The 24,902-nt window shown below is 38.3% G+C and overlaps 1 protein-coding gene across 1 annotated transcript; it reads left to right on the forward strand.

The window, feature by feature from the left end:
* Window positions 1-14,777: 14,777 nt before the first annotated feature.
* Window positions 14,778-15,582, forward strand: LOC106358602 (putative F-box/kelch-repeat protein At3g24610). The gene is made up of 3 exons (XM_048743628.1): window positions 14,778-14,956; window positions 15,047-15,211; window positions 15,366-15,582. Exons 1-3 carry the CDS (start codon window positions 14,778-14,780, stop codon window positions 15,580-15,582), a joined length of 561 nt encoding a protein of 186 aa, XP_048599585.1.
* Window positions 15,583-24,902: the final 9,320 nt, after the last annotated feature.

A 24,902-nucleotide genomic window follows, 5' to 3' on the forward strand; every position in this document is an offset into this window, starting at 1 on the left:
GTGGAGGTTTATTGAGAAAGTTCTTCAAAGGCTAGGTTTCCACTCTAAATGGATTCAACTAATCATGCAATGTGTGTCGACAGTATCCTACTCCTACCTTATCAATGATTCAGTACATGGCTCAGTGACTCCACAAAGAGGAATAAGACAGGGAGATCCACTCTCCCCGTACTTATTCATCCTGTGCGGTCAAGTACTATCAGATCTATGTCAAAAGGCAGAGAAAGAATGTACCTTGCAAGGCATACGAGTAGCCAGAGGAAGCCCAAGAGTAAATCATCTGCTCTTCGCAGATGATACCATGTTCTTCTGTCAAACATCCCCTGCCAGCTGCGCCGCACTCACTAATATCTTGAAGGAATATGAACTGGCTTCAGGGCAGAAGATCAATAGTGAGAAGTCTTCAATCACCTTTTCCTCCAGAACACCAGAAGACACAAAGAAACTTGTCAGAGAAGCACTTGGAATTGAAAAGGAAGGAGGCCAAGGAATATACTTGGGGTTACCTGAGCATTTCGGCAGAAGGAAAAAGGTCCTCTTTACAGCATTGGTGGACCGAATAAGACAGAGAGCCTCGAGCTGGTCAACAAGACACCTCTCCAAAGCCGTGAAACTGACCATGTTGAAAGCAGTATTGACGGCAATCCCCACGAACACGATGTCTTGCTTTGAGTTACCTGTCAGTTTATGCAAGAGGATACAATCAGTTCTCACACGTTTCTGGTGGGACAATTCTGATGGAGTAAAGAAAATGTGCTGGGTGGCTTGGGACAGACTAACAAAGCCAAAGGCGGGAGGTGGTTTAAGGCTAAGGGATATTCAACTGTTCAATCAAGCCCTCCTAGCTAAGCAAGCATGGCGAATTTTAACCGAGAGTACTCCTTGGAAAATATTGCCATAATAAAAGCTTCATGAAGGTCTCAGCTGAGAATTTTAGAGGAGCATTTTACATAGCCGAGAATTACTAAGAGACAACGTGGGCAAAGCACTAGGGAATGGTCTATCAACTAAGGTGTGGAAAGATTCTTGGATATCCTTAGATAAGAACACTAAGCCATATGGACCTACACAAGAGTCGGCTTTGGACCTAACAGTCTCCGACCTCCTAACGTCTGACATGAAATGGAACAAGAGTGAAGTAGAAGCGCTTTTACCTCTAATGACAAAGGAGATCCAGCTGCTAAATTCAGGACATCCAACCACAGAGGACATCCAACCACAGAGGACATCCATGTATGGCAGCCGCTACAATCAGGCAAATACACCACCAAATCAGGTTATTATACAACAGCAATGAAAACTCAACGTATACAAGAACCTAGCGCCGATGCTTTTGACTGGATAAAGGATATCTGGAATGCAAAATGCTCACCTAAGGTGCAATTGTTCATGTGGTCAATCATCCAAGAGGCGATCCCACTTGGAGAAAACCTGCAACGAAGAGGAATTCAATCAGAGGCGCTATGTATCAGATGTAAGGGGGTAGAATCCGCAATGCATACCTTTTTTAATTGCCCTTTTGCTCAAGAAGTCTGGAAGCTAATCCCATTAAGACAAGTAGTTCACCTAGCTACGGAGACAAACTTCAAAAAAGCGGTAATAGCATGTAGACTTTTGGTATGTCTCCCTCCTTCTGGGGTCTCCACCACTATACTCCCGTGGATGTGTTGGGTTCTTTGGACAGCTCGGAATACACTCCTCTTTGAGAAAAGAACTCTCGCACTTGAGGAAATCGCAACAAAAGCTATAAGACTTGCAAGAGAATGGATCAATGCGCAACCACAGAAGGCATCAACAACGCAAGGAATATCACAATCGAGGAGGACTCACCAGATTCGAACCACCGAGGATGTTATACCGATATGCAAATCAGACGCGGCCTTTGACGCCCAATCGAAGAGAGCGGGACTAGCCTGGATTACCAGAGAAGAATCGGGAACCACTATCATCCAAGGATCGAAGCCCCAAGGAAGTGTCAACTCCCCTCTTGTTGCGGAAGCACTAGCGCTCCGTGCAGGTATCATCGACGCAGTGAAGCTCGAGCTCTCCAAGCTCCGGATGCTCTCTGACAACTCAACGCTCATCAGAGCTATCAACAACGACGCACATGTGAAAGAGATTTTTGGCATCGTCAAAGATATACAAGAATTCTCTTCTGTGTTTGTCGAGATCTCTTTTGCTTATGTTCCTCGGTCTTGCAATGTGGAAGCCGATCGATTAGCCAAACTCTCTCTTTCTGCTTCATTTGTTTCTAACCCTTAGTGGGTCGACAATGGGCCTGAGGCCTTCTTTATTTATGGAAAAGTATGTGTTACAAAAAAAAAAAAAAAAAAAAAAAAAACAAAACTGTAACAAATTACGAGAGAATCAATGTAGCCATGAGAAATCATAACAGAACCATAAAAAAAAAACATGTTAGGGTTGGTCTAGTTAGTCCATCACAACTTCACAACAACATAAATTATAATATTCGTATATATATAATTAACAGAATCTGTTAGAAACCAAAGACCATAGAACTATCAGTCTCCTTTGTTTTGAGTGAGGTACATACACTCCAACGACAGAATCTGTTAGAAACCAAAGACCATAAAACTATCAGTCTCCTTTGTCCAACAAAAACAGGGTATCAGTCTCTAGGGGAATGTTGATAGTGATGCATTGACAGATTAGACTGGCAGAAGGCGAAAGTGGGAAAAAAATAACTAGAAGAGACATTTATAGCATGGATGCATGTACAAGGTATATACACCCATACACCTCGTACAAGTGTCTGATCTTTAAAATGTATTTCTTAGTTTTTTTTTTTTGAGTTGAAATAAAAAACTAAGACATCTTAAAGATTTTTTGTTTGAACTGATTCTTGCATTAAATTAAAAATATGATGAGTAGCAAAAGTGGCTCTCAGACCACTTTAATACAAACCTAAACAAAAACCAATTAGAACCCAGTGCACTTCTAAGGAGAAAGCCCAAACTAGCATCCCACTTTATAATAAAAGATTCATCCCTTCTAAATAGAAGAAGATTAACGAGATAAAGAAAGCGATTAGGACTCTAGTTAGAATCAGACAAGACGAGAAAGATGACGGGGTAATAGACAGCGATCACGCAGGAAACAGAGAGAACCAGAGCTGTATTAATTCGCTGGCCAGGGGGTTATTCTCTGATATTCTGTTCTTGATTGCGGAGGAGATTTTCTTAATGGTCAGATCGGGAGATGGGTGATTACCTCTGTGTAGACGATCATTCCGTTCCCACCAGAGATCGTAGATCGTGGCTTGCCAAGTGACTATGGACAGGTAGTTACGGTGTCTACTTCCCGATTGAGACAGGAGAGAGTGAGCGACGTCATCCCAGGAAGCCGATGGAGAATTGATACCCAACCGTATAGAGAAGTGATTCCAAACAGATGCAGAGTAGGTACAAGAGAAGAAGAGATGGTTTCGTGATTCGTTCTCCCGATTACACAAGAGGCATAGAGGATCAGTTTGGAGGCCCCAAGAAAGTAAACGGTCTCTGGTCGGGCTCCGATTAAGAAGCATTAACCAGGCAAGAGTCTTATGCTTCGGAATACCTTTTTTGATCCAAATGAGTGGATACCAAGGGACTTTAGGAGTATGCGGCAGCAAGGAGTGATAGACATAGGAGCTAGAGAAGGATCTCTGGGTCTTTCCATTGTTTATCCAGCGCGCGTCTGTTAGAGCTATCGTAGTAAAGGTAGATGAGTAGTTCCTCCATTTCTCTTGACCTTGCCGATTGAATACTCCAACCTCCATCTCTCCAGATATCCGCTACTGTGGCGTTGAGAGGGATACCAGTGAGGCGCGGACCATTATGTCCAACGAATGAGATGAGTTGGCCAAACTTAGTCCATGGGTCTTTCCAAAAACTGATGTTAGAGCCATCTCCAGGGTCGATTTGGACCCACTGTAGCGCCGTTTGCCTCTCCTCCAGAATCTTTTTAAACAGCCAGGTATGGTTTTGTCTTGGTTTCATGTGCCAAAAGCTCTCGTCTTTTATCTTGGTTTCATGTGACATCTTAAAGATTAGACACTTGTAACAAAATACAATTAAGGCGTATGTACCTTGTATAACATACATACATGTTATAAATTACTTTGCTCGCCTTGATCTTCATCTTCTTCCCAGAAATAGTCTGACCTGTCAACAGATGGCTATATATTATTAACATTTTCCTCGAAACTGATATCCTTTTCTGAACAAAGGAGACAGATATCCTGTTTAAAAAACGCTGAACAAGCAAAGGTTGATCTCATCATCTAGAAAACTTTTCAGTTTCACAATGTACAAGTAAAAGCACTATAGAACAAAGTAATCAAATTTGAGAAGATATCGTATATGGCATTTTACGTTCTTCTGTATGTGTCAATGGAAAATATTCACAAGATCGAACACGTGTCGATGAGAGAGGAGCTACTAAGACCAACCTAATATTACTAGTACCTTGAAGGCAAAATTGATAAAATACCTTGTTGTCCCTGTTTTTCGTATCTCTTCCATCTCTGTTTCTCCGGTTAAGCCACAAACGTTCAGCCACAAACGTCGAACTATCAAACGTCTGAGTGCCGTCAAAGCTTCCTCCAATTCTTGTCTACTCCGAATCCACCTCCCAAAACAAACCAAGATTCAACTTGAATTTTAGACGACAGATATTAAAGAAAAATGAAAGGAAGACGAAAGAGTGAGATGACTGAGAGGAGGCAAGTGGCTGCCGAACGTCACACGTCATCACCGAGAGAGAGTGAGATGACTGAGAGGAGGCAAGTGGCTGCCAAACATCACACGTCATCACCGAAAAGGACACGTAAACCCGTCTGACATTTGTTGTTGTTATGATAGCATGTGTTATACCCAAATTAATTGTTGAAGTGCTCCTGTCCGAAAAAAATATATTTAGTATTCATACCCAAAAAATTAAACTAAAATAACTTTAATTAAATTCAAAAATAACCAAAAGACTAGGAAACTAAAAGAGATTTGCATAATTACAATCCAACAAAAGATATTGGAGTAGACCTGACAAATTCTACTTTGTGATCAAAGAAAGTTATGTTTTATTGATAAGAAGCTTGGTTTATATACCAAGTTAAGTAAAGTAACAATAGAAAATTGTAAAGAACCAATCTAGAATAGGAAAATCATATTAGAGTCTATCTAAATCTATTTCTTATAATTCTTAAGATAACTAGAAATCATACTCCAATACCTCCCCTCCTCTACCCCCCCCCCCCCCCCCCTCTTCAAGTTGGAGCATGAATATTATTGATCTTCTGAATCAAATTCCTAGCGTCCCAAAGCTTTGGTGAAATGCCTGCTAGCTGATCGTATGTTGATACATGAATTGTTTTGATCTCCTTTGATTATCTCATCACGAACAAATTGACAGATGATTCCCATATGCTTTGTCTTCTTATGTAGAACTGGATTGACACTTATGTGTAAGACTGATTTATTATCACAACAGACCGTCATTGGCTCCTTATGCGAGACTCCCATTTCCCGGTGAAGCTCCTTCAACCAAATCAGTTCATGTGTTATTGCTTTCATCGCACGAAACTCTGCTTCTGTTGATGATAAAGAAACAGCATCTTGTTTTGTAGTCTTCCAAGCAATGGGAGAAGTCCCAAACTGAATTATCCAGCCAGTTAGAGATCGATGAGAAGTAGGACATGCTCTCCAGTCCGCATCGCACCAGCCGGTGATGGAAAACGTAGCATTGGCCCTTAGTAGAATACCTTGGCCGACCGTCCCTTTTAAATATCGAACAGTTTTCAAAGCAACAGACCAATGTTCTTCTCTTGGCTGTTGCATAAATTGCGATAAGATATGTACGGAGTAAGTAGATATATAAGGCGACCGGTAAGACGTCTATAACGCTCTGGATCCGTAAGAAAATCACTTTGAGACGAGCCTAGTTTATGATTCTGATCCATAGGTGACCCAGCTGGTCTACATCCGAGCAAACCACATTCTGTTATTATTTCTAGTGTATATTTCCGCTGGCACAGATATATACCTTGAGGACTCCGGGCTACCTCTAAGCCAAGAAAGTATTTGAGTATACCGAGATCCTTCATATGGAAGCACGTTGATAGGTATGCTTTAAATGAATTGACTTCAGAATTGGAGTTGCCGGAGATAATAAGATCATCCACATACACCAAAATTATGAGAGAAACACTGTTCTTCGTATAGGCGAACAATGAATGGTCAGAATGGGTATGTGAAAACCCATACTTTAAGAGAGCATATGCAAGTTTCGCGAACCAACATCTCGGAGCTTGTTTGAGACCGTAAAGTGACTTTCGTAATCTGCACACACGCGTGTCATTAGGATTAGAAAAATCGAGAGGAACCTTGATATAAACTTCTTCTTGGAGATCACCATGAAGAAACGCATTGTGAACATCCATTTGATGGATCTCATGATTATTCTTTGCGGCAAGATCAAGAAACAAACGAACTGTTATCATCTTAGCCACCGGGGAAAACATTTCTGTATAGTCTAAGCCTTCTTTTTGATTGTTGCCCAAGACTACCAGCCGAGACTTGTGTCTTTCGATTGTACCATCCGCTCGAAGTTTAATCGTATGAACCCACTTGGTTCCGAGAGCCTTTTTATCTTGCGGTAACTCCTGAAGATCCCACGTATGTTGTCTTTCAAGAGCATCCATTTCTGATTTCATAGAATCTCTCCAAACCTTATGTTTCATTGCTTCTTTGAAACTTCTAGGTTCGATATTACTCGCCAAAGCAATGAGATAGCTGCAATGTTTAGGAGCAATACGATCATATGATAAATAGTTAGATAGAGGAAACAACGAACGTGAGGATAGCTGAGGTGTAGATGATGGCAGAGAGGGAGTGAGAGTAGGGATTGTAGTAACTGTGTTGATCATGAAATCGTGATATCGAGTCGATGGAGTGTTTCAATGGGCTCTATTTCTGTGGTTTCTAGATCCTCTGTTTCTGTAACCTCTGTTTCTGTAATGTCTACCCCTTCGGTCTGATTTTCTAAAGCCGTTGGGGTATTTTTCTGGATAGGAAGTGAGACAATCACATCTTCAGTATCTGATGCGGTCATTATATGCGGAGGTATGGTCTCCAATGGTGCCGTTGATGCTTTATCATCATAAGGGAATACATCCTCTTGGAAAGTGACATCTCTAGAGATGAAAACAGTTTCTTGTTCAAGATCAAACAGTTTCCATCCCTTAGTACCCGAAGGATAGCCAATGAGAATACATCGTCGACTGCGTGGTGCAAACTTATCGCCTTTGGTATTCTTGTTGTGAGCATAAGCTAAACAACAAAGAACACAGATGTGAGAGATCATAGGAGGTTGACCATGAAGAAGCTCAAACGGAGTCTTATCCTTAAGAAGTGATGATGGTGTGCGGTTGATTAGGTATGCCGCTGTTAAAACGCATTCTCCCCATAAACCAATTGGCAAGTTTGCTTGAAATCTCAAGGCTCGTGCGACATTAAGGATATGCATATGATTTCGCTCAGCACGTCCATTCTGCTGCGGTGTGTGAATACACAAGGTTTCATGGACGATTCCTTGTTCTCTAAGGAATTTGGTAAGGCAAGTAAACTCCTTTCCGTTGTCGGTCCGTAATGTTTTGATCTTCTTACCATAGTGTCTCTCGATCAAAGTCATGAAATCCTTGAGTTGTTGAGCCACAAAGGTCTTGTCCGGTAGAAGATATAACCATATGGCTCGAGAAAAATCGTCAACGATGGTGAGAAAGTAGCGAGATCCACAAAATGTTGTAGTTCGATACGGACCCCAAAGATCACAATGGATTAAATCAAAAATCTCTTTTGCATTATGACTACTATCTGGAAAACTTTGACGATTTTGTTTAGCTCGAAAACAAATATCACAACTCTTAATAAGATTTAAATTTTCTGAAGTAGAAACTATTCCCGTAATACGAGTAGATGAATGGCCAAGACGACGATGCCATAAAACTGAATCCTCTACAACAGTAGACTGCAGTGACGTCAAGGTCTCGATCCCTCGAAAACGGTACAATCCCTCTCCCTCTCTTTCACCCGCACGAATCAGCATCCTCGAGGTACGGTCCTGCAATATCATGAGTTTATCCGTTACTTGTCCCACAAGGAAATTATCTGTAACTAATTGACCAAAGGAGATGAGATTAGTATGAAATCCCGCCACATAATACACATTGTGAATGTGTAATGTGCTTGTTAGTTGAACTGTTCCTTGCTTGGAAGCCATTGCTTCTGAGCCTGCAGGTAATAGAACCGGTATAGGTGTGATATCACGATTGTTTATCATTATATCGATACAACCTGTCATATGGTGTGTTGCACCAGTATCCATGATCCAAACACACTCGTCTTTCTTACCCTTTAGATGCTCGTTTTGAGTTGTTCCCTTGTTGATTAACTTATGAACAATACTCCATTGCTCGTCAGTGATACCAGTGAGTCCCAATCGATCAGCATCGGTGATGGTTACATTCGCTTGAAGCTTTGATGTTTCTGTTTTAGCGACTGTAGCTGTATTTGCTTTTGGTTGAGTTGGTTTTTGTTGTGTACTGCGATTAGGACCTCTGTTCTTCGGTCTGTCTTCCCACCATTCGGGAAAACCGATAATTGTAAAGTACCATAAGGCTTCATGTCCTGTCCGACCACACGCCGTGCACTGTCGGGAATGATCCTTGTTCCCTGGTCTCGTAGTATTAGGTCTTGAAGCATTAGTTGATGAACGAGCCTGAGATGAGAAGCCCATTACTGGTGTATCTGATGTGATGCTGGAACGAATTATCTCGTTATGTGATACCGTCTGGTAGACGCTATCATGGTCTGGAAGGGGAGTTATGGCGCATATCTGTGATCGTATGATGCCGTGTGTAGCATCGTCGAGTCCCGAGAGAAAGTCATGAACTCGCAGAGTTTCTATTTCTTTGTCTCTGGCCGAATTTAGATCACATTCGCACTTGCCACAACTACTTTGTTTGGAATTCATGCAGTCTGCAATCCCATCCCAGATTTTCGTTAAACGACCGAAGTACTCATCTATTGAAGTCCCGTTCTGTTTGCAATTTGCCAAAGAGTTTCGTAGTTGCTGAAGACGTGCTCCACTTTTGATAGAATAACGTTTTTTGATGATATCTCATAAATCTTTAGCGATTTCACGGGTAGAGATAAATGATCGAATTTTTGGTTCAATCATTTGTTTTATCCACCCTACAATCAGATGATTGTTTGCTATCCAATCTTCTAAGTAGGTTGAATCGGCTGCCGGTTTTGGTAGACTGCCGTCAAGGAAACCAAACTTCTTCCGTGAGCTAAGAGCCATACGAAAGTTGATGGCCCATTCATCATAATTCAATCCATTGAGGAGTGGTTGAGATATAACAGCTCTTGGATTATCATTAGATGAAAGATCATAAGGGGTGATTGTTTTGTATTTGATGTTGCCTGCGGTGATCTCCATTGTTGAACGCCGAAGGTTTTGAATGCTCGTTGTTTCAAGTTCTGAAACGATGAGTTAATAAGGAAAATATGTGTTTGCGATTTGCAAAGAAAAGATTTAGTATGAATGGAAGATCTTCTTATTCAAGTTTCTGAATAAAGAAGTTTTGAAAAAAAAATTGTGAATGGTCTGCAATTTGCAAGATAATCACGAGAATAAGGATGTTTTTGATGTGTTTATATTTGTTCTTGCTCTGATACCATGACAAATTCTAGTTTGGGATCAAAGAAAGTTATGTTTTATTGATTAGAAGCTTGGTTTATATACCAAGTTAAGTAAAGCAACAAAAAGAAATTGTAAAGAACCAATCTAGAATAGGAAAATCATATTAGAGTCTATCTAAATCTATTTCGTATAATTCCTGAGATAACTAGGAATCATACTCCAATAAGACCATCTATCTGATCCATAAAATTTGGATCTGTTTTTCCATAATTTCCGAAAAGTTAGCAAAAGTTGGTGTAAACTTTTTTTTTTGTAAAAATAAATGAAAAAGACTATCATTGGAAAATCTTGCGGAAATCTCTCAGTACGTTTCTTAATCCTCAATAAACCTCCTAGCTAACTTTGTTAAAAAAAAAAACTCCTAGCTAAGGAGAATAAGGATCAACTAGGTGACCGGCCCGCACCCTGTGCAGACATAACAAAATTCAAAATATGGAATAAATAGTGTATAGTTTTAGAAGTAACCGATTTTACATTATAATACCACCGTTTTTGGGAGAAAGCATTAGTCATGGAAAACTGGTACTCAATATTTGACATGGACGAGAGGGAACAAAGTAACTTCAGTATCAAGAGGCAGTTATTGTGTGTATGTATAATTGCAACGTCCCAAAATAATTTGTGTGTTTAAAAAGATACTTTCATTCAAAATATGGAATAAATAGTGTATAGTTTTAGAAGTAACATATTTTATATTATCATTAATTAGAATTGTATTGTATATGTGTTGTAATTCATTATATTAGGTGAATAATATTATTTTGCCATAAATAATATCGAAAAATTTATGTAGACATATTAAAAGAAATTATAATAAAATTCAAAATATTATCCATAAATAATATAAATTATGAAGTACAATTCTCGATAAAGAAAACAAAATCCATTAGAAACCTGCAAAAAATTAAATAAACTTTGTAAGCAATTGGACGGGTTAACATTATTTGATAGATTTGTAAATTTATAAATTTTATTGAACATAAAATAATATTAAATTGACATACCGTCATCGAAATAGTTGGAAAACTGGATGGTAATCAAATACAATCGGTCTCCTAACTCATCACTACCCATCTGGCAAATACAAAAAATAAATAATTGTAACAGTTTATATATTTAAAAAATTATATTTGAAAAAAAATAGATTAAAATTACGTACCCTGACTACGGAATATTCTGATAAAAATTCTTTTTGCATGTTTTGCAGTTGTATAGAAGGTTTTGTTGAAGATGTTGCACGTTTTCCTCAAAACCATCTCCTTGTCTGACCAATTTTCTTTTGCAAAAATTGCAGGCAGTGTAATACCATGGTTTTTCCAAATCAATAGCCTCAATTTTAGCAACAACCACGCACGTTCCAGCCTATTTTGATTAAAATTGTAGTGAAATCATATTTGAATTAGTTTAAGAAAATGAAAACGATTGGGAAAATGAAAAAAAAAAAATATTTACCGATCTTGCTTCAATAATTTCAGAAAATATTTTCTTCATGCTTTCCATTGCTGCAAGAATACTGTGTTTTGACAAAGATAAAAATCAACCTTCATACACGATTTGTATAACCTAGTGATAACATAATAATACAGAAGATAGAGAGTGGAGATTGTAACCTCTTTGGCGAAATATGATCTATAGAATGTCGAGTATATAAACTTTATTTATAAGAGCATATGAGATACCTAGGTTAAGTAAATTTCTTGTTCAAAAATAATTTATAAACAGATTCAGTTACTGATAACATGCATAGTTTTCAAAATCAAGTATACTATTAAAATATTAAGTTGTAAGTTATTACCTGGTCAGCCAATGAACCGGATAACATAATTCAGGGAATCCCTAATAATTCTTCTGCAAGGTTGTCAAGCAGAAGGAACTATGTGTGGCCAGTATTGTCAAGGACTACCAATTGTAAATTGTACCTATATGGAACAGAATGAGTTGCACATATATTTCGAAATCACTGGTTTCTCGAGTCTAAAGCACATATAGAAATTACGATTCCAATGTTATACTTACCTTGGCAGAAGTTCTGGCCGATAGTTTTTACACTTGACGCAATAGTACTTTTTCTTGATTTGGGACTTTTGAATTCCATAAACCATCTGATCGCTAGGCACTAACAATACTTTTTGACAACAGATTTTGCAACTCATATAGTACCATCCCATATCATAATCAATGGCAGCAATTGTACACATAACAATACACCTCTGCCGCTGTGTATCCAAAAAGCAGAGTGTTATAAAAGAATCGAAAAACAACCTTAAGATATAACATCTCCTTTACATGTTCTGTCTCCAACACTTCAATAATTGATTTCTGAATGATAGGCTTGAAAAATCTATACTTTTCAAATATTTCCGGAATCAGACAATATGGTTTCGACGCCACCAATGCTATCTGCGGGTCTCTTTTGTTCACCCTGGAAATATTTTAAAAGTATTTGAAATTATGATCCCAAAAGTGTCGGTATAACATATATTTTGTAAAATATTTATGTTAAATAATTTTGAACCACTTACAATTTTGAAAAACCTTCAACCTCTAACTTACATATTGAAATAGATTAAAGAAAGATATTAATACATTGTCACAAGCTGGTTTGCATTTAATATATAAGAACTTGCGCAAGTAATGCATATTTAAAATAAGGTAAGTCATTAAAAATGAATTAACAATTTAGAAAGGTTTAAAAGTCGAATTAATGTGATACTAACTTGCGCAAGAAATGCTTATTCTCAATAAGGCAACTTTATATTGTCGACCTTTTAAAAATAAATGACGTTTCTATATTTATTTTTCACAATAAATATTGAAATAGATTAAAGAAAGTTATTCCCCTATTAACTATTTCACCGGGTTTTTATATTGTAATAAGGTAAGTCATTACAAACGAATTTAGAATTTAGAAACATTAAGGTAAATTGGCATTTAAATTTTCAATAAATGTGATAATAACTTGAGCAAGAAATTTTAAAATAAATAAGGTAACTTACATTTGAACTATTCTTAAGTTACTTTGCAACTTGCGCAAGTAATACAAAAATCCCCTTGTAATTTTAAATAAATTAATTTATTTATTACAAAAATATGTTTTTCTTTTCAAAATCGATAATAGGTTTGGGCTTTTCTAAATAGGCTATAAAATCTATATTTTATACTAAATCCTACAGATACATTGGCCCAAGAAAACAGAACGCTTCAAATTGGTCTAACAACTATCTAGGAAAAGTTAATGGTATATCCCCAGCTTCAAACAACTACATATTTGATATGAACCATTTCTCAATCAATCTTTTGCAAAGGAAAGAATATACCTCCAAGAGTACTGCTCTGAAACTGGATAACACTATACTGGAATATATTCAGCTACAGACCACCACGTATTTTTTTCTCAAACATTTCCATTTGTATATTTTCCCTACTCTCATTTAAGTTTCAATAAATGTCAAATCAGAAAACGGCATGTGCAATAGGAAAAGAGCTGAAGAAAAAAAAATGATGATATAGCTCAACTTCCGAAAGAACATATAGGTTCCGTAGCTTGAGAATCCAAGATTTTAATGATTTTGAGTAAAATTGTTGTTTTCTCGATGCTCCCTGTTATGAAATTGTATTATGTGCCCTCCTTAAATTGTAGCCTCCACCAGAAAGTAAGAGAGATATTAGGAACATGGGGACATGGGGACAGCGAAGAATCCTAACCTCAATACGCTAATAACTGCTTCATAATAACACATATATTTTGGAAGTTTAGGACTCTTCAAACGAAAAAAAGCAGAGAGTAGTGTGGAAGTTTAGGACTCTGGATTTTAGGGATCAAAATAGCATTTCAGCCAAAATCAAGCTTCAAATTTTGCAAGTGTTCCCGAGACAACATTTGATTCATCCACAATCAAGCAAAGTAAATCGGCCGAGACAATTTTCACAAAACGTACTATATCATTGCGTTCTTCAATCACTGGACGCTTGCTTAATCCCTGGCATCAAGAGAAGAACGCAACCTCTGATTCGTAACCCTAGCCCTTACCGGAATCACCAATCGGCACTCGAGGAATCAGTTCTCGGAACAGTGAGCGAAGCTCGGTCCACCGGAATGAAAGAAGACACTATCTGTCAGTTCTCGAGGAAGCAGTACTCTATAAAGCTCGGCCACCGAGGAAGCAGTTCTCCGATTTCTCTGATTTCGATCGACCTTCATTCACTGTTCCGAGAACTGATATTACCGATCCACCTGTCGAACTCCTCTGGTTCTGCTCGGCCTTCGATTCACCATATCAATTTAATCCCCAAATCCAATTAAAATGATCAAAGGGAAACCTTGAAAAATCCCAACTTTTGGTTCTTCTAATCGACAAGAGAAAAGCGTAGTGTTTTGTCTTTATTACTTGAGAGTGTTTGGAAACCTAAATTAAGTAGTTCTACGTTAACTCTTTCCCGCTGATTTAAAAAAAAATGAAAAAGAAATTATCAAAAATCAACTAAGAGGATTAAGAGAAATTTTCTAAGAAGCTATGTATGATTGCTACCTATTGAGAAGTTACTAAAGTGACTTATCTTTTTAATATATAGGGGGATACGTTCTCAAATCAATGAAAGAAATATTTAATATTTCGCGTTGTTGGTTTGATGAACTAGGACTGACGATGTGCACATGTTACGTTGCCGAAAAGCCACCGCACAATAAAAGAAAGAAGACGACGCATGAAGCGTCTCCTCCGTCTTCGTCCGGGTTATGTTCGTTGCCAGATGCGGTGGCTATGAGCTGCTAGCTCAGCACTCGAGATCAGACCTCGCCTCCTTAGCCATCACCTCCAAGAGCCACCGCTCTCTCGTAGCTTCCACTGAGCTCTGCCCGTGCTCTCGCTGATAGGTAACACCGAGGCATCTTTTTACGTATGTTCCTGAGCCAACCCCACGCTGGTTCATCCTCACTCCTAATCTTCATCGGCTGAGCCCTATCCCGTCGAACCCTAAACAGGCTCCGGACTCATCTTCTTTCGTGGCGGTGGGTCATGGACTCATGGGATCTAGGAATGAAAAACGGTAAACGCACTTGGGATGTCTGGTTCCTTGACTGTTTGTCTCACACATGGCACAGCGTCCCGTCCATGAAGATGGCTCGTGCTTCAGCATCGGTAAGCCTTGTAGACGAGGGGTGGGGGATTGCCCAAACTGGGCAGACTCAAAAGAGGTGTTCGATCCAAACACTAAAACTTGGGAGTCATGCATGGCTTCCGTATTATGTTGAGACTAAAACATATGCTCTGGATATCTAACAAAGTGTGGTGCTAGATGATAATGGGACGAGTACGATTTTTGCGGTGGATGAGGATGGTCAAAGCTTCTACATCGTGCCAAGTGATGGCATATCCCTTGGAGAAACAAATTCTAAGCAGCCAGGACACCGAAAAGATTGGTGTGTCATTGGGAAAGAGTTACTGTTGTGGTACTCGCCGGAGAATATTGTGGTGTGATCCACGGAATTTGGAATGGAAGAAAGTGAAGGTTTAGGAAGAGCTTGATTACCTTTTCTGGGGTTGGGTACACCGGTGGGGTAAGCCTGCCAGACCTGTTGATTTTGATATCGGCAAACTTTGTAGCAACTCTGCCGGGAACATTGTCATATTCTGGAACAAGCAGCTTGACGATATTGAGGGGAATGTGGAGCTATGGTGTGCTGAGATTTCTGTGGAGAGACGCAAGGGAGGAGAGGTTTGGGGGAAGTGTGAGTGGTCCGATGCTGTCGTCAAACTTTATCCTGATTTCTCACACGCATATACCGTTGAGGTCTTATATGCTGCTTCTGTCTATGTCTGAAATTCATATCTTTATCATCTCTTTCTCAATGGAATGCTTTTGTATATAAATTGTAGATACAAAAGAAAACCTTTTGAAACCATGCACCCCAAAAGAAAACTATTATCATGTTTTAAGGTGTTCCTTTATCTTTAGAGTATGCATTTTTCTTCTTCTTTTCCTTTGCAAATTGTGAGTTTAAGTCCCTATGAATATCTAGCATGCATATGTTGTCTGATATTTCAAGAGTTATTATGTAGATATATGTTGGAAAGTTCTGAACATATAATTTATCAAATTGAACATTCATGCAGAACAACAAATGCTTGGTTCTTTATAAAAGACATTTATAGAAATGACTCCTACGACAACTCAACTTTCTTTACTTTTGCTATTTCTTAACGAACATGATATTTTTCTCTTTTTTGATCAACCGGGAACAATGTAATCAATAATGTTCTAGTATATAACTGGTTTAAGTTTTATAAAATTATGCTAGAAGACCATATATATAGTATCTGATTAGGTGGCAGCATAGAGATGCTTCAGTTTTCACATGTCTCCTAGCATTGGGACATTGTCTGATCAGATGGTTTGTCGAAGTCAAATGCTTGGAAATTGTTTGTTGTTATGAAATTGTAATCACTTTCTAATTCTATATTACGATTTCGAAGTTCATGTCTGGCTATTTCCGTGTTCACAAGTCTTACATTGATCGTACTCAAATGGATCTCCAGTTTCCGTAATGTTCTTTTGCAATAGTTTAGTGACACTAGTAAAAAAGATAATACAAATTAAAATGAAATAATTTGTCAAATTAGTCCTAGGTCAAATTAGTCCATCACAACATTCTATCTACCATTAGTATATATATTAAGTTTGTAAGAGTCACATTTTAGAACAAACTCTAAAGAACTCAAGTCAATCACATAGAGCGTTTGTATTCCTTAATTGTTTGTAAGTGTACAAACCATAGACCGTTAGAATTGTGCTGTATTTTTAGAATTGTAGGGCTTATCATCACTTGGCTAGAACTTTCTGTAACAGTTTATTATAACTGTATGATTAATCATCTTTAAATGAAGACTACATACTGCATCTACAGTCACTACAAGAAAACAGGGGGATTCTGATGGCCGAAATCGTCGGTAATTCGTCGGAATCGGTCTATTCCGACGAATTTCCGACGAACCCGTCCGTCGGTATCGTTTCGTCGGAAAAAAAAATTCGTCGGAATTTCGTCAGAAATTCCGACGACTTTCTGACGAATACCAAGAAACGTCATTCTGACGAACTTCCGACGATATTACGATGCGGCTACACGAGACCAGAGTTCATCGGAAAACTACAATTCCGACGAACGTGGTTCCTCGGTTTATTCCGACGAACTGTAGGCGTCGGAATTTACCGACGGACATCGGTCGTCGGAATATACCGACGAACCACGTTCGTCGGTATATTCCGACGGAAATGAGTTTGTCGGTAAATTCCGACGGATATATGTCCGTCGGTATATTCCGACGACCGTTGTCCGTCGGTATATACCCCTTTTTTTTTACAAATTAATTTTGCATTTTTATATATTTTTTGATATTAATAAATTTAAAAAATTGGAAATTTAAAACTAATAATATTATAAAATTTAAATTCATAAAAACCGAAATAGGAAAAAAACATTCATAAAGTTTAAAATTCATACAAACCGAAATAGAAAAAAAAAACATTCCGAAAGTTTTATAAAGCCGAAATAAACTAAGAAGAACTCGAAGACATCAAACGATCTAGCTTCTGCATAATCTCGGTGTTGAACTTCTTCTGGGATGCCAACTCAGCAAGGATAGTGGCATTCTCCGAACGGATAGTGGCATTCTCCGAAAGGATAGTGGTGTTCTGCTCCTCCAATGCCCCAATCCGTTCATCTTTGTCATGTAGCTCCTCGAGAATCATGGGATCGGCATACGGAGCTTGCGAAGAAGATGCCGGATACGAAGAAGCACGACGGGCCAACCCAACTAAACGGCCTCCTTTCCTTTTAGGAACCGCCTACAAAAATATTTAAAGTAAGTAAATATGGACAAGTAAGTAATCGACATTATAAAAAAAATATATTAATAAAAAAAATTACCTTTTCAACCATCTCATTTATTTGCAATAGAGACAGGTTGGTTGAAGCTCCCGTGGAGTCGCCGTCATCAGAGAGAGGCTGAGATTGAGAAACTATCTCAGCTTCCACCAAATCAACTACACCTCTGATCACGGGGTCCTGAATTTGACCCGTCGTCTTGTTAGTGTGAGCCACCTTAATGAGTTGGAGACGATCAACGGGATTACCGTCATTTGCTTCGATCTAAAAAAACCGCCATTATTAGCCAAAAAATATATAAAATATTTATTTAAAAAATATAAAGATAAATAATAATAAAAAACTTACAAGTTCATCCTCCTTAGTAGACATGGAGCAAGCGCCGAGGTTGTGCACATACATACCTTTCCCGCCACGATCGCTCTTCCGGTTCCTGGAGTTCCTAGAAGACGTCTCTGCAGTGTCTTCCCTCTCCCAATGAGCTATCAACTGCTCCCACACCCCCCCGTTGATGAACCGTGGCTTCTTGTTCTTCTGCCAAACTGTCTTCCACGCGTTTATCTGCTTTGTGTAAGAGTCCATGGCCTTTTCGTTGAATTTCTTACGGACTGTTTCCGTAAGATCGGAGTGCCAGTTGAACTCTTGCTACAAAACAAACACAATTTAATAAGTAAATATATGTAAAAAAATGTAAAAACTTAAAAAAAATGAAGGGTTACTATACCGCAAACTGACGAAACCACAACTCTCGTTCGTCGGAAGGGATCACACTCCACTTTGGATATCCAAAACGGAGCATGGAGTACATCATCTGGTTGATGCTCCGGCTAATGCCATTTTTCGACTTGGTGAACCTTTAAAAAAAAATACAAGTTAGCAAGTTAATTAAAGCAAAAAATATAACGGTACAAATAAAAAAAATACTAACCAAGTGCTATGGCCTCGTCGTGGGTTGAGTTGGAGAAACGGGAGATGCTCTCGACCTGGTTGTTGAACCAATAGATGAACCGGCATGACCCCCGGATCCTGTTGAGCAGCAGCGTGAGGGGCAGCGTGAGGGGCAGAGGGAGCTGGAGCGGGAATATATGCGGGAACCGAGTCATGAGACGATACCGATGCACGGGAACCGCTCACCGAACTACGTCGAAGACGGGCTGCGGGGCGGGCTTCATCCTCGGCCCTAAAAAAAAAAAATTAACCCATCAAACATATTTTCATTTATATATTTACAAAAGGTTTTATAAACGTTTTAAAAAAAACTATTAAACCTTTATATATATATATATATATATATGTATACAAAATTATAAAAAATTTATAAATATAGAAAAATGTTGTTAAAAATTTATAAATGAAGAAAAATGTTGTTAAATATTTATATTTAAAAAAAAAATGTTGTTAAATATTTATTAGTGGAAACTTAAAAAAAAATATAAAAAATTTTAAAATTTTAAAATTTTTACTATACATGATTTACATATATATATATGTATACAAAATTATAAAAAATTTATAAATATAGAAAAATGTTGTTAAAATTTATAAATGAAGAAAAATGGTGTTAAATATTTATTTTTTTCAAAAAAACGTTTTTAAAAATCAAAAAACGTTTTTAAAAATCAAAAAACGTTTTTAAAAATCAAAAAACGTTTTTAAAAATCAAAAAACGTTTTTAAAAATCAAAAAACGTTTTTAAAAATAAAAAAAAACGTTTTAAAAAATCAAAAAACGTTTTTAAAAATCAAAAAATGTTCCAAAAAAAACTAAAACAACAATCCTAACTTATATATCCTAAACTATCCATTCAATCCTAAAATGTTCAATCAAACAACCTAAAATCCGAGATCAACTTCCAAAACCCTAAACAATTGAAAAAAAAAAGGTTTGGGATGATTCTTACATGATTTGGGGTTTGGGGAAGAGATAGGAGGGTGAGGAGAGGATTCGCCGGTGAAGAGAGGCCGGAATCGCCGGAGAGTCGCCGAAATCGCCGAAATCGCCGGAGAGTTTTGAGAGAGAGAGAGGCCGCGGAGATAACGAAGAAGAAAGGAGAAGGATTTTTATTTCCGTGGATTCCGACGGACACGGGTTCGTCGGTATTCCGTCGGTATATTTAAAATATACCAAATGCCGATTCGCGAAAATTTTCAAGCGGTTTGGTTCTCCCGGGCTAATTGAAATTCCGACGGAACGTGTCCGTCAGTATTTTCCGACGGACACATTCCGACGACTTAGTGTTTAGGGTGTTCTTTTCAAGTTTCTAAATGCAAAATCCAAACCTTTGATAATATATATAGTATTTGCATAAAGATTTAACAATAAAAATGTTTTATAACACGATTTTACACAACAATATTTTTTGTAGTGTAAGCTTATATAAATATGATTGTATAAGTACATAATGTTAAGATGAGATGTTATGAAAACAATGATATGCATACATAAATATTTTAATGAGTTGTTATATTTGAACGGTTGCGATCTAATACTATACTAAACACTTATTATGTGTTATTTTCATAGTTTTGGCATCTAAATTTATAGATTTTTATGATTGAAACTTTATAGAAAAACATGTCGTCGGTATTTTCCGACGAAATACCGACGACCTTTCCAATTTTCAATGAAACCCGTTGTCGTCGCTATGTCGTCGGTATATTGCGAGGGATTTCCGACGGACCATTAAAAAAAAAAAAAAAAAAAAAAACTAATCAGAATCTTCTGAATCTTCATCAAACTCCCCAACCTCGGCTTCCGGCTCTGAATGTACGACAGCATCATGTCCAAACACAGTCAAATTCTCAACGAGTTGAACATTTTCCAAATCTTCAACTGCCTGGGCGTTGCTGGTAGACTCTGGTTGCAATGGTTCATCATCATCAGAAGTTCCATCCACTCGTCCTCTTGGGTTGATTTGCGTTACAGTAACCCATGGATCGTCTCTGTACGTCACCCGAGGGTAACTGATGTAGCACACCTATACATATCAATTATACAAAGTATTAGTTCAATATATAACATTAATTAATTATATTGGTAAAAAATTATGAATATATTGACATACCTGATCAGCTTGCGAACCAAGAATGAAGGGATCATAATATTGAAGTTTCCGCCGCGAATGAACTGATGTAACACCAAACGCATCAATCTTCACTCCTCTATCTGGGGTGGTGTCATACCAATCACAATAGAATACTACACAACGCAATCCAACCATTCCAGGAAATTGGATTTCCAATATTTCTTTTATGTTGCCGTAGTAGACATCGTCACCAGAAGAAGATGAAACACCAGCATCATATGTTGTCTTAGAATGACCTTTCCTTGTGAATGCATATCCTCGCGTACAAAATTTAGGATATGATTTGACCACATAGTTTGGTCCCTGCACAAATTCGCGTACCCAATCATCGAACACAAGACCTCTGGCCAAACCATCATTCACCTATAAAAAAAAACATATATGATTGCAAAATTAATTAGTTTATATATATTAAATTTAAACTAATCATTTGCATAGGGTAATAGGATATATGACTCACATAACTACGAAGCCACGCAGCAAATCCGTTATCTCTAAGTTGTCGAAGCTCATCTTCTGTTGCATGCCTGTGAGTCATACGCAACTCCGCCATATATACACTATATACAAAAATATTATCAATATGAAATAAATTTATTGAATATTAATCTAACAATAAATGAATAAATATTTTTACCTCTCATATTGTAGAACATCTTCACAGTTGGTGAGCAAATATGTTTGCAAATGAGCGTTCTCAGTGTCCGTAAGTCTCCGCTTCGTGAATTTTCCACTAAGTCGTCCTATTTCCTTGAACATGCTTGGGACAGTAACATGATATGTTGCTCTCTCCCCTCTATCATCATGCCGAGCAGGTCTTCGGTGTTTTGTTTGCACTTCTGGTGGAAAATAATTTTCAGCAAAGATTGCAGTTTCTTCATTGATCACCTGTGCCACTATAGATCCTTCCACCCTGCTTTGATTTTTGACCATCTTCTTCAGATGATGCATATAACGCTCAAAAATATACATCCATCTGTACTGCACAGGACCACCAAGTTCCAATTCTCTTGCGAGATGAATAGCAAGATGTTCCATTACATCAAAGAATGATGGAGGAAATATCTTCTCAAGGTTGCACATGCTGACTGGTGCGTTTGTCTTCAAATTATTAATACCCTCTTCAGTCAATACTCTGCTGCATAAGTCACGGAAAAAAACACTAATCCCTGCAATTGCTTCATGAACATTACGTGGCAATAATGCTGAAAAGGCAAACGGAAGGAGGCGCTGCATAATTACATGACAATCATGACTCTTCAAGCCAGTAAACTTTCCTTCGCTTCTATCAACGCAGTTCCCCAAATTTGATGCATATCCGTCAGGAAATTTCACTTTCTCTGTAATCCAATCAAAGAACTCTTCTTTTCTAGCACCATCTAGCCGATAAATGGGAAAAGGGGCCGTACCGTTCTCATCAACGTGAAGTTCAGAACGATCACAAATATCGACTAAATCCAACCTTGACTTCAAATTATCCTTCGTTTTACCTTGGATGTTAAGGACTGTGTTCATCAGATTATCGAAGAAGTTCTTCTCAATATGCATGACATCTAAATTATGCCGCAATAGATGACTCTCCCAATATGGTAGATCCCAGAAAATACTCTTTTTGTGCCAGTTATGTAGCTCTCCAACCGCATTGACTCGAATGTTTTCATGTCCACCTACATCTGGCGTCCTTTCTGCATCAAAATACCTAAACTGCTTCAACAAATCTTTCCCACTAACTTCCTCAGGTGGACCATCAAACACCTGCTTGTTCTTCGTAAACGAAGTCTTACTCCTGCGGTATGGATGATCAGGTGGTAGAAATCGTCTGTGACAGTCAAACCAACACGTTTTCCTTCCGTTCTTTAGTTGGAAAGCATCTGTGTCATCTTGACAATATGGACATGATAGCTTCCCATGTGTTGTCCATCCAGATAACATACCATATGCTGGAAAGTCACTTATTGTCCACATAAGTACTGCCCGCATCTGAAAGTTTTCTTTGCGCGAAACATCGTATGTCTCAAAACCATGCGCCCATAGTTGTTGCAACTCATATATTAGTGGTTGAAGAAACACATCTAGTGATCTTTTAGGATGATCTGGCCCGGGGACTAGAATTGAGAGAAACAAAAACTCTCGTCGCATGCACAAGCTCGGCCGTAAGTTGTACGGTGTCACAATAACTGGCCATAGAGAATACTGCCTTCCATGCTTTCCAAATGGGCTGAAACCATCAGTAGATAATCCAAGATAAACATTTCTTCTCTCTTCCGCAAATTCTGGATATGTTGACTGGAAATGTTTCCAAGCCTTTGCATCTGAAGGATGTCTAATCTCACCATTTGTGGAATGCTCTGCATGCCATCTCATTGCTTTTGCTGTGCGCTCACACTGATACAACCTCTTCAATCTTTCCGTCAAAGGCAAATACCACATTCTTTTGAATGGGATCGGAACTCTTCCCCTCGTCTCCTGATAACGAGGTTTCCCACAAAATTTGCATACATTCCGTGTCTCATCCGCTCTCCAGTAGATCATGCAGTTGTCAATACATACATCTATCACTTCATACGGTAGTTGAAGACCTGCAACAAGTTTCTGAACCTCGTAGTATGAACCCGGTGCAAGGTTATCCTCAGGTAGAATACCTTTGACAAAATCAGTAATCGCATCCATACATTCTTCAGCCAAATTATAGTCTGTCTTAATACCCATTAATCTAGTTGCAGATGATAAGACTGAATGACCATCTCTACAATTTTGATACAAAGGTTGTTTTCCTGCATCCAACATGTCAAAAAATCTCCTAGACTCGGGGTTTGGTTCTTCCCCTCTATAATGATCATGTACCATCTGCTCAGTACCTACACCATAATCTATATCCGTTCTAGATTCTTCTAACCTAATATCAGGCTGAGGTTCACTAACAGGCTGAGGTTCGCTAGTACTACCATATTCATAACCAGTTTCCCCATGAAGGTACCAAACTTTATAATTACGTGAAAACCCTTTCATATACAAATGAGTCCAAACATCAAATTCTTTTATAACCTTATTATTATTGCAAGAAGAGCAGGGACATCTTAACATACCACTTTTTGCATCCGGTTGCTGTTGAACAAGCCTCATGAATTCTCCAATCCCTTGAACGTATTCTTCCGTAAGCAAATTGGTGTTCGGATCCAAATGAGGTTTATCCATCCACGAACGATAATAAACTTCTGAAGACATGATTTTCACGGAATTGTTATGACTAAAGAGAATGAAGAGAGAATGAAGTGTGAATGAGTTGAATGAGGAGGGGTTGTATTTATAGGAAATTGCTTACGGACCTCCGACGACTTTCCGACGAAATTCCGACGGATGTAAAGAAGTCCGTCGGAATTCCGTCGGAATTGTCCAATCCCAAACGGCTATACAACGGTCATATGTATTTGTCGGCAACGGTCACATGGTTCGTCGGAATTCCGTCGGAAAATACCGATGGAATTCCGACGACTTTGATGTTAATCGGAATGTCGTCGGAATTTCGTCGGAATATACCGACGAACTTCCGACGACTACAACGGTTACATTTTTTATCGGAATGTCGTCGAAAAGTCGTCGGAAAATTCCGACGAACCGTATGTCGTCGGAATTCCGGCGGAAATGGCCGACGGAATTCCGACGACTTCATTTTGTTGGATTTGGTCGGAAATTTGTCAGTATTCCGTCGCAAATGTCCGACGACCTTGGTGTCCGTCGGAAGCTCCGTCGGAATTAGGAGTGTTTTCTTGTGGTGAGTTTTCAAAAATTAAGATTGTTTCTCTTCCCTAAATTACATGCTTGATCCTTTCATTAACACCTCCCCCCATCCCCTCCCCCCCTCCCCCAACCCCCTACAAAACTACACTGATCATAGAAACTAAATACAGCTAACAAACATTAGAATTGTATAGATGATGATAAAAATACACATAGCTTCTCAAACAAAAACATAAGAACTGTCGAGGAATCGATGAATGGTAAAAAGACAAACGTGGGTTGAACAAATAGTTGAAATTTGCATTGTCTAATCATCAATATTCATGCATCTACAGTTGTCTACCATTGACTATCATACTGCTACAAATTCTAGACTTTCCTAATTTTTCTTAGGAAGTTACTAAGTAGGTGGTAATAGATTGATATTATAATACA

Source organism: Brassica napus, chromosome C1 (genome assembly GCF_020379485.1).
Source record: "Brassica napus cultivar Da-Ae chromosome C1, Da-Ae, whole genome shotgun sequence".
NCBI lineage: Eukaryota > Viridiplantae > Streptophyta > Magnoliopsida > Brassicales > Brassicaceae > Brassica > Brassica napus.